The sequence below is a fragment of the Panthera pardus genome, unplaced genomic scaffold, assembly GCF_024362965.1.
Source record: "Panthera pardus isolate Hobbes unplaced genomic scaffold, ASM2436296v1 HiC_scaffold_12, whole genome shotgun sequence".
Lineage (NCBI taxonomy): Eukaryota > Metazoa > Chordata > Mammalia > Carnivora > Felidae > Panthera > Panthera pardus.
In genome coordinates this window covers 103,652,157-103,667,953 of record NW_026526677.1, presented here as the reverse complement: position 1 = coordinate 103,667,953, position 15,797 = coordinate 103,652,157, and the positions used below count along the sequence as shown (strand labels likewise).

At 51.3% G+C, this 15,797-nt stretch overlaps 1 protein-coding gene across 2 annotated transcripts in view; it reads right to left on the bottom strand.

The window, feature by feature from the left end:
• Positions 1-15,797, bottom strand: part of DRD2 (dopamine receptor D2) — a 64,770-nt gene that overhangs the window by 9,476 nt on the left and 39,497 nt on the right. For both annotated transcript variants that reach the window (XM_019469125.2, XM_019469126.2), the window contains exon 2: positions 3,244-3,559. In XM_019469125.2, the coding sequence (XP_019324670.1) occupies positions 3,244-3,528 (285 nt within the window). In that variant the 5' untranslated portion in view covers positions 3,529-3,559. The remainder of the gene's footprint in view (positions 1-3,243; positions 3,560-15,797) is intronic.

Here is a 15,797-nt window from a genome sequence, read left to right as displayed (position 1 = left end):
TCCCATCCTGCTGTCATAGCACTGTCAGTCGTCAGGCTAATTGGAACATGCTCATTCCCAGTGCTGCCCCTTTTTTCTGCTCTCAGGCATGACACCAAATGCTGGCACCTAAGCTCGGTGACAGGAGCTATAGCCACTGATGTTGGATGTGAAGAAACAGCAGCTGGTCCCAGAAGACAGGAAGGAAGCTGCCTTCTCTAGGCTCACGTGAGCCCACATCACAGCACAGGACTCCCCAAGATGGCATGTCAGGTCTGGATTGGGGGGTGAGGAGCTCCGGGTATAAAGAGTCTACCTGGAGGGCACTGCTAGGAGGGTCCCAGACCCACCTGGTCCACCCTCCACCTTGAGGCCCGCCCCCCCCCCCCAGACGAGTACTTCAGAGCTGTTTCTATGTCCCTAGGGATCCAGGTCTGAGCTACCAGGGCCCTCTTCCTCTCCCTCCTTCCCTCTCCCCTGCTTTCCATCTTTCCCACAGACACTTACGAGGAACTTACTATGGGCCAGACTCTGTCCTAGACTCTGGGGTACAGTGGTAAACAGTATTGGCATAGTCCTTGCCTTTAGGGAGCTCTCAATCCCTACCCCTAAAGGCCTGTCTGGAGCACAGAAGAAGGGAGGGCTTTCCTCCACAGGCCTGGGGGCAGCTGACTCAAAGACTCGAGAGAAATTTTTGGCAGCCATGTACATTGACGGGGGGTGAGTGGGTGGCTCAGTTGGTTGGGCGTCCGACTTCAGCTCAGGTATGATCTCACAGCTTGTGAGTTCGAGCCCCGTGTGGAGCTCTGTGCTGACAGCTCAGAGCCTGGAGCCTGCTTCTGCTTCTGCTTCTGCTTCTGTGTCTCCCTCTTTCTCTGCCCCTAACCCACTCGCATTCTGTCTCTGTCTCTCTCAAAAATAAATAAACATTAAAAAAATTTTTTTTTAAAAAGAGTAAAGCACATCCAATCCAATCTAGCATGCTAGACACGTGCTGACACGGCAGGCTATGAGAGGCACTAGTATTGCTGGGAAGGGAACAGGGTGGAAAATTCTGGACAACAAGAGCATCTCTTAGAAAGGATAGAGCATATGGGTTGCAAGAACACTCTGACAGGATGTTGGGATAGGCTGAGACTCCCCTCGGGACAGTCTCTAAGGACAAAAAATGGCTGGGACAATAACCTGTAAGTCGAGCTCACTGTCCAGCTCTTGTTTTAAAGGGAAATAATGAGAAAGTTAGAGCACTACCCTCCGTGATACCGTTCTCCACCCTGCCCCCCAAACCACTGCGCTTCCCCCTTAAAATAATGGTGAACTGGTTATGTTGAATATATCTGTTCACAGGACTTACAGATTCTCAGAAACCCCCAGTACAGCCTGTGTATAGATGTGGCTCTATCCTAGAGTGTGGGGGGAAAGGCTGTAGATCTGGAAGCCCAGAAGCCTTGCGAGGAGCCGCGGGCAGAGCATGCTTCACTATGGGTAGAGGGCGCCTTGCTGCCTGGGCATGGGGAGGGCTCTCGCTATGAGGACAGGGGCTGGATGTCTACCACCGTCACGTTCGTCTTCAGCACCACTGTCACAGCTGATTTCTACATCTTGCTCATTACAGTGTGCGGTACCATTCTGAGCCCTTTACATACATTAACTAACTCATTAGATTCTAAAGCAATGCCACGAGGTAGATACTGTGATTATCTCCTTTATATGGATAAAGAAAGTGAGGCACAGAGAGGTTCTTTGCTCTGCCACTCGCCCCTCATTCTCCCCTGATGGTCTGAGGCCTGGGACCCTCCTTTGAGAGGGAGCAGGAAGGGAAGAGGCCTTAGGATTGAGAAGGGTTCCTCAGGGAGAGGCCCCTCAGAAAAGACGTGCTTGGACAGTCTCACAGATGTGTGAGTAGTGGAGGAAGTGGACCCCTGGCCTGTGGCACCTGTAGATTTCATGTTATTTTGCTTGTTTCCTTCGGGGTTTTTCCTTAACATTCATTTTGGACGTCCCAGCCTGTTGGGGCTGTGCTACAGAAAACCAGGGGTGTGTGATCCTGTGAGCATGATGAGGAAGCCCAGGGAGCCCCCGGGTGCGGAGACCAGGAGAGGGGCCATGCTGGGCCAGCCTCCTCTCCCCCACCTCAGCTCCCTCTTCTGGGTGTCACCTCGGCTCAAGCCTACAAAATGTCACGTTTTCCTTTAAAGGTGGAAGCCCACCCTCCCAGCCAGGGACTTGCCTCCATAGCACAGGTGTATCCCCCCTACCTTGCCCAGGATGGGTAGGTAAGTGCCCAATGATCGCAGTGACCTTAGTGTTGGCTCTTTCCTGACTGGCTGCTCAGTTCCCAGACTCCACCCCAGAATCCTAGGCCGAGAGAGGGGCAGGATCCAGGACGCAAGCCCCTAGACCCTCCTACGTCTGCCTGTTGGAAGTGGCTCCCTGATTACTCCCCTTGCTGTGCGATCTGAGGACAGACAGCTTCTCAAAGCTTCTGTTTCCTCTTCTGTAAACTGAGAAGAAAAGTATCAACTCCCAGGATTAGCATGACTGTTTGCTGAGTCTGTGTCTGAGAAACGCCTGGCGAGGTGCCTGGACCACGGCAGGGGCCGCCCACTCTCTATTCAGAAGTGCAGAGCTGGGCCCCATCCTGGGCCGAGCCCTGGGTGACCATGTGGTCCTTCCTGAGCCAGGGGGCTGTGGCCCAGCCCACAGCAGACCCTGCCTGGAGGTCCCAGACATTGGTGCTAGACCGAACTGGGAAGAGGGGAGGCATAAGGAGCACACGGAGTAGCAGCCCCACTTTCAAAGTGACAAGAAAGAATGGGAAGCTTCGGGTCTGGACGCATGAACATCTCCCTTCCTTGAGGATCTTCCTCCATCACTCCCATTTGCAGCATGATCTAACCAACCAACCTGGGGCCAAGCCGAGTTCCACTTGGGACCTGCCAGCTGCATGATGCCGGAGAAGTCACCGAATTTCTCTGACCACCTGGCTCACCACCTGTGAGATGGTGGTAGTCGTGGGGTGACCTCGCAGGGCTGGCCTGAGGGCTACACGGGAAAACGCCATGGATAGAGGACTCGGTCCTTAATAAGCACTCTCCAACGGGCAGTTGGGACTGTGAAAGAGGCATTAAGCCCATTTCATAAAGGGAAAAACTGAGCCCAGAGTGGAGGGAGAGGCCAGGCCTGCTGAGAAGGCACCAGGCAATTCGTCGGGAAGTGCCTGGACTCCAGGCTCCCCTGCAGCGGAGGGGAGGGCAGACCTACCTCCAGGTAGACAACCCAGGGCATGACGAGCGTGGCCACCAGGAGGTCGGCCACGGCGAGGCTGACGATCAGGTAGTTGGTGGTGGTCTGCAGCGCCTTCTCGCGGGACACGGCCATGCAGACCAGCACGTTGCCGAAGACGATGACGAAGATGAGCAAGGTGAGAAGCGTGGCGTAGTAGTTGTAGTGAGGCTTTCCGGTCCTTCCTTCGGACCCGTTGAAGGGCCGGCTCCAGTTCTGGCTCTCCAGATCATCATCGTACCAGGACAGGTTCAGTGGATCCATCGGGGCAACGGGGCCACTGGGTGGCCAGGCTCTGGCCAGGAAAAACGGACACGGCGGGTGACCAGGAGGACCTCCCAGAGCGTGCTGCCTCCCACGGAAAGCTCCGAAGCTACAGCCAACCACTGGCAGTTAGTAGAATTCTCCAGCCTCGGGATTTTCAGTTCTGTATTTTAACGATTTTCTTAAAACGCTGGGCCTGCTGCCACTCTTCTGCTGGCAAGTTCTTGCAGATGGCAAGACAAATGAGCAATTATAATTTTTTTAAAAAAAGTATAATAAAACAAATGAACTTGAAAAGAGCTGATCATTCATTCATCTATTTATTCAACAAACACTTAGTAAACACATCCCATGTACCACCTCCTGGAGACAAGTTAGTGAGGAGTTCCAGCTTCTAGGGGCAGGAACAGGAATACACATTCATTCCTTCTTGATTCTATAAATATTTATTGAGCATTGTTCTATGTGGTGCTAGAAATATGGGCTGGAACAAAATATACATGGTTCTCCAGCTCACATTCTAAATTAAAAAAAATTTAATGTTTGTTTTTGAGAGAGAGAGAGAGAGAGTCAGAACATGAGTCGGGGAGCAGCAGAGAGAGAAAGGGAGACACAGAATCTAAAGCCCTTGCTCCAGGCTCCGGGCTGTCAGTACAAAGCCCGACACAGGGCTCGAACTCAAGAACCGTGAGATCATGACCTGAGCCGAAGTCAGAAGCTTAACCGACTGAGCCACCCGGGCGCCCTTACCGAGCTCACATCCTAAAAGAAACAACAGCCCATGAATCAAGCACTTAAATGTATAAGCAGTGGGCACTAGGAAATGGAATGCAGGAGGGCCACAAAAGCTAGTTTAAGCATTGAAATAAGACTTTCCAGAGGAAGTGCTAAGTCATTAGGTGAAGAGCTGGGAGCCCAGGGAAGTGTCTAGACACAAGAAACAGCATAAGCAAATGACAGAGCGAGACAGCAGACACCCGGTGGAGGGCTGGAAGAGATTCATTCGGGGCAGCTGAAGCCCGTGAGTTGAACTGGGGAGGGGGCCAGAGCAAGATCCTAGAAGGCCTTCCAAGTCACGCTACATTTGAGCCTAAGGGCAGTGGGAACCACGTGATCAGATGCGCCTTCCGGCGAGAAGGTTCCAACCGCTGTTCAGAGGATGGAAGTGTGTGACCAAGCAGGTGGCGGCACACCAGCTGGGAGGCTGTAGGAACCCGAGGAAGAGATGAGGAGTTTCTGCATTCCTGCCCTGAGAGCCTGAGAACTTCCTGAAGGAGGTGTCATCTGAGATGCGATCAAAGGAGGAAATAGCCGGGCAACAGTTTGGGAGACCCTGCAGCTAGAGAGAACACAACACAGTGCCAGACAACAAACAGTTCTGTTTGGCTAAAAACGTAGGGTGTGAAGCAGGGGCAAATGAAACCGGGGGGCCAGTCATGGGCCAGATTCTGTCTCATAAGACTGGGAGCCCCTGAGGGGTTGGGTGCAGAGGAAGGACCACGGGCTGGTGTTTTAGTAAAGTGGCTGCTGCAGCATCGGGAGGCCTTGGAGGAGGCCAGGCTATGGCTGTCATTTGGAGAAGGGAGGGTGGTTGTCTGAATGAAGGTGGCAGGGATGAGAAGTGTTCAGAATCAGTGGCTGACCCGTGCATCGGTATCCAATGGATAGATGTGGGATGGGAGAGGGGCCGGGACAAGCAGAGAGAGAAGGGGTAGAGGGAACAGCATTTCTGCCTTGGGCTTGGGGAGGCTGAGGAGCTGCTCACTGAGAGCAGGAAGCAGAGAGCCTGAGAGGCAGACCCGAGACGCATCAGGCATTGACGAGCTTGACAGCCTGTGTTTTGGTTGTGATTAGAACATAATGCACATATAATATAGCTGACTCTCCTGCTAACAAAAGTGTTCCTGTTTTACACGATGGAATCAAGCTTATCGGTACCTCAAAGCACTCTGCCCAAGGTGCCACGACATCCAGTTGCTGGGCTACCCAAAGGGATTTGAAGTCTACTAGTTTATGCCACTTGGGATGAGTGTGGTACCATGTCCAGATCAGGGAGGAGGGCACGCCAGCCACAACAGGTCAGAAGGGACTTTGGAGAAGGGTCTGCCCCCCTCTACCCCCTCAACCTTATCTGACACACTTGCTCTGCCGGCCCCCAGCAGAGGAGTGTGGATGATGTTCCCACCCCTCCCCCCGCCCCAGCACCACCACACCAGCCTGGAGTCTCTGGGGAAGCCAAAATGCCTAATTCCATGTAGGGTGACATGACATGACACCAGTGCAAAAATCTTCCAACTCAGAGGCGCCGAGGCCCTGTGTCACACTGACGCTGCCCTCTGCAAAGGCATCGGCCCCTCTTCCCATTTGGAGCACACCCCGGGACAGCTATATGCACGTATCCATCAGGAACGGCAGCTGCTCCTGCCTCTTGTTTTCACACAAGATTGGGAGTCTGTTGAGCTCGTCAGGCATAAAGCAATGTGCCAAGCACTTTCGGGGGCCTGGAGATGTGGAGATCCACTCACTTCCCCCAGGGCTCCTGAAGGTTCTCTCTGCCCCACCTCTTACTTCCCTGGTCCCTCTCTGTAGGGCCAGTGGCCTCTGATGGAGACTGTATGGCTTCCCTTCTACCCCACCCCACCCCTTCTCTAGACCCAACCAGACTTCTGTTTCTGTACAATCCTGTATGAAGCCTGTGATGTGGCTTCATATGCTTGTAGAGGATTTGATAGTTTTGTTTGATAGTTTTGTCCTCAAAACAACCTCCGCGGCCTGCAGCTATTATCCCCCCTTGACAAATGAGAAAAGTCTTTGGAAAACTTCCCTTCCCCTCCCGCTGCTTGCCCAGACCTGACACGGCCTCCAAAGAAAGGCTAGCTCAGAATCTTCCCGCTTCCTGCTCTCTGCTGGACCACTTACCCTTGGGGGTTCCACAGCATCATTCCTGAGTTCTATTCTGGAACACACCCTCTCTGTGTATCTGTTCCCCCCCAACACCTCCCACTGGAGTGTAAGCATCTTAAGCATTACACCACATCTTGGTCATGCCTCATCTTCGTGGAATAAACAAATAAAAGAGCATACTCTCTTGTTCTCTGGGATCTGCAGGTCGTACGTTGGGTTGCTGAACTCAATCAAAGGCTCTATGAGTCCAGCCGGGAAGAAAAGCCCTCCACCCTTGAGATGTAGCTATAAAGAGAGGCCACCACATTAACAAGTGACAAAAGAGAGAGGCAACGCAAGAGGACCACGGGTGTTGCATGTTGGATCCCAAGAAATAAGACCCTGAGGAGGACTTTGGCGTGCAGGAAATTTACTGGGGAATGTTCTCAGAATGGAGGCTTGCAGAGAAGGGAGGAGGCAGGGCTGGACTGGGGAGAAGCTGGGCTGCCTTGCGGTCACATCAAAGGTCTCAGGTGACCTCAGAGAGCCCTCAGGAAGCCTGCAGAGCTGTCTCTCTCATAATGTCCTAGGGCGTGGACTGTCCCAGGGAGAAGGTGTGACCTGGAGAGAGATATCTCTCTTCAAGTGAGCATCTGCTAAGAGGGCGGACCCAGCTGGAACTGTCCGTTGTCAGCAGGCCCAGTAGTTGGGGGAGTGAGTTGGTCGTGCACAGGTGCTGGGGCCCACTCTACCACCAGGCGCTGCAGTGGATGCTCAGAAATCACAGAGGATACGTACATGGGCCTGGCTGGGGTGCTCCTGGAGGGCTTCCTGGAGGGGGAAGACTTTCATTCAGGACTTAAAATCATGAGAACAAGTAAGATGGCAAACGTGAGCATTTCCAGTCAGGGCAGGGTCGGAGGTGAGCACTCATTCCTCTGTGTGCTGGTTACTCTGCAGGACAGGAGTGAGTTCCTTCACCTACAGCTGGGAAGGCTTCATGCATTTAATTTTCTAATCAAGCATTTATTCTATATCTTGTTTTTTTGCTGAAACAAGTGCATTACAGAAAGAATGGGAAAGCCTGGAAAATGCCTAGATGCCTGTAGACCCTATTAATATCTTGGAGCAGGATTTTCTTCCACCCCCGGAGCCAGTTCCATCCCTGCCGTGTCCTCAGCACCCTTCCTGCCTGGGACCGACATCTCTCACAAGCAGGGGCTGTCTGAATCACTCTCACACCACACCAAGCAGAGCAGAACTTCAGACATCAGCAAATCTAGCCCTTTTGATGACGCACTCTACCATGAGAGATACTAGTAGAAGATAGGGCTGAGGACCAAAACACCTGGTTTCAAATCCCAACTCCACCTTTATTTGCTCCAAGGTGTCGGCCAGATTACGTGGCTTTCCTGAGCCTCAGTTTTCCCATCTGCAAATTGGGGATTAGCAATTACTGTTGTGAGGATTAAGTACGATGATACATAAGTGGCCTGCACAGGTAAACTCTCAAGGAATGTGAGCTTTAAAAATCAAACCAAGAGCAATCCCTATCAGAATAACACCAACATTCTTCACGGAGCTAGAACAAACAATCCTAAAATTGTATGGAACCAGAAAAGACCCCAAATAGCCAAAGCAATCTTGAAAAAGAAAACTAAGCTGGAGGCATCACAATCCTGGACTTCAAGACATATTACAAAGCTGTAATCATCAAACAGTATGGTACTGGCACAAAAACACTCAGATCAATGATACAGGATAGAGAACGCAATAATGGACCCACAAATACATGGCCAACTAATCTTTGACAAAAGCTGGAAAGAATATCCGATGGAATAAAGACAGTGTCTTCAGCAAGTGGTGCTGGGAAAACTCGACAACGACATGCAGAAGAATGAACTTGGACCACTTTCTTACACCGTTCACAAAAGTAGACTCAAAATGGATGAAAGACCTAAATGTGAGACAGGAAGCCATCAAAATCCTCAAGGAGAAAGCAAGAAAAAGCTCTTTGACCTTGGCCACAGCAACTTATTCAACACATCTCTGGAGGCAAGGGAAACAAAAGCAAAATGAACTATTGGGACATCATCAAAATAAAAAGCTTCTGCACAGTGAAGGAAATAATCGGCAAAACTAAAAGGCAACCAACAGAGTGGGAGAAGATATTTGCAAATGACATATCAGATAAAGGGTTAGTATCCAAAATGTATAAAGAATTTATCAAACTCAACACCCAAAAAACAAATAATCCAGTGAAGAAATGGGCAAAAAGACATGAAGAGACACTTCTCCAAAGACAACATCCAGATGGCCAACCGACACATGAAAAAATGCTCCCATCATCAGGGAAATACAAATCAAAACCACAATGAGATACCACCTCAAACCTGTCAGAATGGCTAACATGAACAACTCAGGCAACATCATCCCTGATGTTGGCGGGGATGTAGAGAAAGAGGATCTCTCTGGCACTGCTGGTGGGAATGCAAACTGGTACAGCCTCTCTGGAAAACAGTATGGAGGTTCCACAAAAAATTGAAAATAGAACTACCTTATGACCCAGCAATTGCACTACTAGGTATTTATCCAAGGGATACAGGTATGCTGTTTTTAAGGGGCTTGTGCACCCCCATGTTTATAGCAGCACTATAGACAATAGCCAAAGTATGGAAAGAGCCCAAATGTCCATTGATGGATGAATGGATAAAGAAGACATGGTGTGTGTATACACACACACACACACACACACACACACACACACACACACACACACTGGAGTATTATTTGACAATCAAAAAGAATGAAATCTTGCCATTTGCAACTACGTGGATGGAACTGGAGGGTCTTATGCTAAGTGAAATTCGTCAGTCAGAGAAAGACAAATATCATATGACTTGAATCATATGAGAAATTTAAGATGCAAAACAGATGAACACAAGGGAAGGGAAGCAAATATAATATGAAAACAGGGAGGAGGACAAAATACAAGAGACTCTTAAATATAGAGAACAAACTGAGGGTTGCTGGAGGGGTTGTGGGAGGAGGGATGGGCTAAATGGGTAAGGGGCATTAAGGAATCTACTCCTGAAATCATTGCTGCACTATATGCTAACTAACTTGGATGTAAATTAAAAACAAATAAATTAAAAATTAACAATAATTAAAAATAAATCAAACCAACCAAAGGAATTAAAAAAAAAACAAGCACTCAGACAACGAGCCTGAAGCTCCTGGGGGTGAAGCAACCATACTGTCCAAATGCAGCCCATTAGGGTCAGGGGATGCCCTGGGCTCCTGCTGTTACACAGTGCTGCCTCCTATGGCTCCTCCTTGCAAAGTGGGGGGTCTAGATGAAGGGAGAGGCGTTCCAAGGTGCAGCAAACAACCCTTGGAAGGGAGTAAAGGAAAATAAAGTCAAAGTATTCCTGAGCCACGGTTGCAGGACAAATCTGAGCAAGCCTTGGGATGACATAGCAGCTGGCCTGGAAGATCCAGGTCTCCCAGCCCACCTGCTATCGCCCGTGATTCCAACTGCCATATTTCCTAGGCTCTAAGATAGAATTGAATGTAACATGCGCCATTGTTTTACGTACCACTAGGAAAGAAAAAAAATACCATCAAACTCCAACACAGCTCTAAGACAGGGCCAACTGCAAAATGCATGCTGAGTTCAGAAACATTAAAATGGGTGTAAGTGAAGGTGGGAGGTGTGCATCTTAGCAAGGTTAAAATACAGGGTCCCCCTGGCATTTCTCTGCTGGCACATTCTCAGGATGCCTGCGGAAACCCGTCAGTCCCCAGGCAGCCTGCCTGCAGCAGCGCCAGCCTCATCCCTTCCCTTCTCCTTTTCCTTCTGCCCAGGGCTCAAGTGGTGTCCCAGAGGAAGGCACAAAGAGCTAGACTGTGGTCTTTCTCACTCCAGGGGCCCCCAGAGGGCACCTCAAATGCCTGCCCTTGCCCTGTGCTCAAGCCTCTCCATCCAAGTCAGAGTTTTTGCTTTTGTGGGGAGAAGAGGCTCCAGGTATTCTGGCCTGGTCCTGGTTCCAGAGAAGCCAGGTGAGGTCTGTGCCCACTCTGTGGCTCCCGGAGGTGGGAAATGCCAAGCTCAATATCAGTTGGCACCTAGGATTTTCCAGGGTGGTCCAAATTTCTTGTTCTTCTTTAAAAAAGGGATGGGGATGCCTGGGTGGCTTAATCGGTTGAATGTCCAACTCTTTTATATATATATATATATATATATATATATATATATATATATATATATATAATTTTTTTAATATCTATTTATCTTTGAGAGAGAGAGAGAGACAGAGAATGTGGGCGGGTGAGGGGCAGAGAGACAGGGAGACACAGAATCTGAAGCAGGTTCCAGGCTCCGAGCTGTCAGCATGGAGCCCAATGCAGAGCTCGAAATCACACACTGTGAGATCATGACCTGAGTGAAGTCAGGTGCTTAACCTACTGAGCCATCCAGGTGCCCCAAGTGTCCAACTCTTAATTTCGGCTCAGGTCATGATCCTGGGGTTGTAAGATCAAGCCCCATGCATTAGCTCTGCACTGAATGTGCTTAAGATTCTCTTTTTCTCTCTCTCTCTTTGCCCTTCTCCCCCATTCATGCTCTCTCTCTCTCTCAAAATAAAAAAATAAAATAAAATAAAATAAAATAAAATAAAATAAAATAAAATAAAAATAAAAATAAAACAGGAGCGCCTGGGTGGCTCAGTCGGTTGAACATAGGACTTCAGCTCAGGTCATGATCTCACAGTTTGTGAGTGTGAGCCCCATGTTGGGTTCTGTCCTGACAGCTCACAGCCTGGAGCCTGCCTTGGATTCTGTGTGTGTGTGTGTGTGTGTGTTTGTGTGTGTGTGTGTGTCTGCCCCTCCCCAACTTGTGTTCTGTCTCTCTCTCTCAAAAATAAATAAACAAGAAAAAAATTTTAATAAAAAAATAAATAAAACAAAATAAAATAATAAAAAGGGGATGGCTAAAGGTATAACCCCAGGAAAATTATTCTTGTAAGACTTTCCAGGTAAATAAGTTCCACATTATGTTTAAAACTTTCTGTTGTCAGAACAAGAATATCGATTTGGAGTCATGAAAATATGATCACCTCGCTCACCAACGTCCATACGCCGCTTCCATCCTCCTCTGGGAGGCTCCTGCCTCATGTGTAAGATCTCCAAACCAGTCCCCAATCAAGGAGCATTTAGTGAGCACCAAATACATACATGGTCACTGTCAATACTTAGCTACTTAGTCCTGTCTCCTGGAGCAGGGATGGATGACTTAACCCTACTGCTACGGACTGAGTTGTGTGCCTCTCAGATGCCTATGTGGACGCCATAACCCCCAAGGTGATGGCATTTGCAGATGGGGCCTTGGTGTTTGGAGATGGGGTCTAAATACCATGAGGACAGGGTCCTTATCGGAAGAGACACCCCAGGCTGCCCCTCCTCATGCCGTGTGAACACTCAGCGAGAAGGCAGCCATCTGTAAAGCCGGGAAGAGAGCTCTCACCAGAACCCAACCCAAGCTGGCATCTTGATCTCAGGCTCCCAGGCTCCAGAACTATGAGGAAATTAATTTCTGCTGTTTAAACCCCCCAGTCTTCGGTACTTTGCTAAGGCAGCCTGAGCTGACAAAGACACCTGCAGAAGGAGAGGCTGCCACTCCCCCAGAGAGTCACCCTCATCTTCCCTGTGCGGCAAGGGGGGACGACCGCAGCTCCCTGCCCTCCCCAGCAGATGCTGGCAGACGAGGCGCCCGTGTGCTCTGGGGCCTCCTAGGCTTTCTGTTCTCAGCTGCCCTGGTGTGTGGGAAAGAGGAGGGAGCCCGGAGCATGGGGGAGTCCACAGTGTGGGCGGCCCGCAGGCCTCGGGCCACGCCTGACCCACATCTGTCTCTAGCCCCCATTGCCCTGCCTCAGCTCAGAAGGGCAACGGTCTACTGGAAGATCTTCCAGATTCGCCCACCCTGGTGGTCAGTTCTCCTTAGCACCCAGACTGCTGTGATGGTTACTGTCTTCAGAGCCTATACAGCAGACCTTCCTAACGAGATATCTGGAGTGAATCGAGGTGTATGGGGTTATCAGGGCAAGAGGACCATGAAGCGGTCATTTCCAGCCTCCGGGGCCTCCGCCACTTACCCTTTGGGCTTTACATATGTTACCACTGTCTGTTTGTGCCTTCATTTGAAAATTAGCTAGCTGTCTGGTTGAGGAATGTAGTTACCGCCCAGATAGCTGGGGCCGAGCTGGCCCAAGAGTCTGCCCCTGGCAGTCCACAGACTCCCACCATCTGCTGCACTGGGGCAGGGGAGTAGAGTAGAGAGTGGAGGCTGTGGAAGGGAGGCTCCACAGCCTGCAGATACAAACTGCTTCTCACAAGTACGTTTTGGAAGAAGAAAACTGCTTTAAAATTCCACAGTTCAAGGCTGACCCCCAAACTGACCTTTTGTCTGAGGAAAAACTTGGGGGCTTACAGTTGCCCTTGGTCCTCAGCCTGGTGGGGTAACCCGGGACCCTGGGGGCAAGTTGATTGGTCTGGGAGGAGAGAGGAGAGGGTTCTGTCCTCTCTCTAGATTGAGTCCTTTCACCAGCAAAACCTGGGGGCTCTGGGCCCAGAAATGAGGCCTAAGGAAACTTTGGTGCAGAATAAACTCAAGCAACCCGGTTCCAGGGCGCTGCCTCCCCAGAAAGTTTGGCATTTGAAGGCGTCAAATTGTCTAATTAAAATTTAACAATCCCTTATCAGGCTCGATGGCGGGTGAGACACTGCTGTCTTAAACACATCATTTTCCCCCTTTTCTGAAACTTGAAGCATTTCAATGAAAAAGGAGGGGTGAGGGGGGGTACTTTGCATTTGCATTTCAAAAGCAGCTTGCCTGAGCGACTGGAACTGGAGGGGAATTGGGAGTGAGTGGGTAAGGGGTTCCTCCTCCTCCAGATGCAGTTCCAGCCACCCCCTGCTCCTCTGCAGGAAGGTCCAGACCAAGACTTGGGGGTGGGCACGTCCCCTGGGCCTCCTGCAGCTCCTCCTACTCCAAAGGGAAACCAGAACAGTCTTTAACTAATGCCCTCACTTACTGGGCCCAGGAGGGCAGTCTCAGCAGGCGGCAGAGGAAGCAGGGCCTTGGATTCCCAGGGCCCTAGGCCAGGCAGCCCCAAGGAGAGCCTTCTGGGCCCTGGCCTTCCATGGCCAGGCATGAGGACGGAGGGCCAGCAAAGTGATGGATGCTGTCACCTCCAGGCAGGCCCAGAACTGAAGGGAGAGCTGGGTCTGGCTCAGCTGCCAAGAGTCATTCTCGAGAGAAGAAATGCCCATTGTTTTGCCCCATCCTCCCCTCCTGGGCCCAGGTAAGGTCCTGTACCTATAAATTCCTAGGGTTCAGGCCTGGGGCGGAGTACCTATTCCCTCCTGGACTCCCTCCACTGCTCAGGACCTGGGGGCAGCTGTAGGGGACCAGGTTTGGACAAAGTGACCTAGATTATCTGGGAAACCAGCCCTCCAGGGGCCTGAGAGGGTGAGTAGGCCACACACTGACACCACCCACTCTGTTCCCCCTCCAGATCTGGAAACTTCCCTAGTCCAACCCAGAATTCTGCAGGGACAGTGAGGGAGCAAAGCATGGGCCAAGCAGCCACTCGGCAATAGGGCTTCGATCTGTTCATCTGTGGAAAAAATTGCCCAGGTCTCCTTAGAAAGTGTGCAACAGCTTGGATGAATCTCTTCATTCTTGTTCTCTGGCTGTGTCTGGAACTGCCTCACAGGAGCCAGGCGGGGGGCACAGTCCTAAGAATCATCAGTGGGAGTGAAGTCCCAGCAGCACCCAGGAACCTCCCCACTGCTCCCTAGAGCTGAACCTGGCCAGGCAGCCTGTTGCCTCCTACCTCACAGCAAAGAGAAGCTGGCCTCTGGTGCTCACTCAACTTCTCGTCACCAAGGCCACAAAGCCACCAGCAGCATAGGTACCACCTGCTCCCCGCTCCCGGCTTTCAGTGTCCCAACCCCTAACCAGGCCCAGTCCTTCCACAGAGGCTCAAGACCCCAGAGTCCCAGCCGGCCCCCTCCTCCCCCTCCCCCTTCAGGACAATCCCTTCTCCAGGGAAGCGTCTCTGAGGCTCCAGCTCAGAGCCATCCTCTCGCGTACGACGCTCACAGCACACGTGCTCCTTGGTGGCACTCATCACCATATAATTAAGTCACTTATCTAATTATTTGTTTAATGTCTGTTCTTGCCAGCCTGTGAGCTCCACCAGTGTAAGGATCACACTCATCTTGTCTCTTCACGGTCTTCTCACTTTCCAGCATGGTGGCAGCCATACTGAGCACTCGGTAAATGTTTGAGAGGCATCCGTGGGATCCGGTACCTCACCCCAGTGTGAAGGAGCCGGTTTTTTCTAGTCCCTGATGGTTGTTTCTCCCCTGGATCCTTCTCGAGGAGTACCAGTAGCCTCCCCTAGACTCCTTCTCTGGCCCTGTGGGTCTGGGTCACGGCGGCAGCTGGCATTGGTTGCCCAGCTGGCTGGGGTCCGTTCAGGGAATCCTCCAGATGTGCCGTCACTGGGGCACAGAGGGTTACAAGCCATTGAAAGAAAAAGAGAATGCACGTGTGTAAAGGCAAGTGTAGGTGTGTGGGGAGGTGGGGAGATAACGCGAATTCTGTGGGAAGGGATGCACACAGCTGGTGGGGTGACTTCTGGGCTCCCAGAAGGCCTGGCGGGAGGCGGGGCAGGGGTTTGCAGTGTCTACATTAGCACCCCACGGTGGGGGTGAAGTCCCAGCAGGCCAAGGTGACCGGAGCCACTTCTCACACAGCACTAACCAGAGGCCATAAGACATCCCTAGGGAGCACGTTGCGTGTAGCTGAGATTCACAGCTCACCCAAGGAGCTGTAGGGGGGCCCCGGGGAGAGGCTGGAGCACACACAGCTCCTCAGCTGTGGGAAGGGGCCCCCGCGTGGGAACCTTCTCCAACAGTAGAAAGAGACCAGCGCTGAGCGCGACTGGGGCCTCCCTACCCCTCATGCTCTCATCCTGGATGTCCACTCTGCATTTCTTCTTCTTCCCAAGGTGGCCAGGTGCCCCGGGTCTGCCCAGGGGTCACTGGGAGTGTGGAATGCCCTGAGAGGCTGGGACAGAGGAGGACATCAGGGCTTTGAGACCTCTCCCAGGTTCACTCAGGGCTGGGCCCAGGGCCCCGAGGTCTATGGTAGGGTGAGGCAGGCAAAGGTCTGGAAAGACCCAGTGCATGCAGGAAGGGCTTCTGCCTGACAGTCCCATCCCTGTGCATTTTGAAGGCTCCGTAAAAATGTCTCCTCAAAAACTGTCAAAGTGTCACAAATTAATTAACTGTTAGCTGGGAGTGACTCAGTGTGGGGA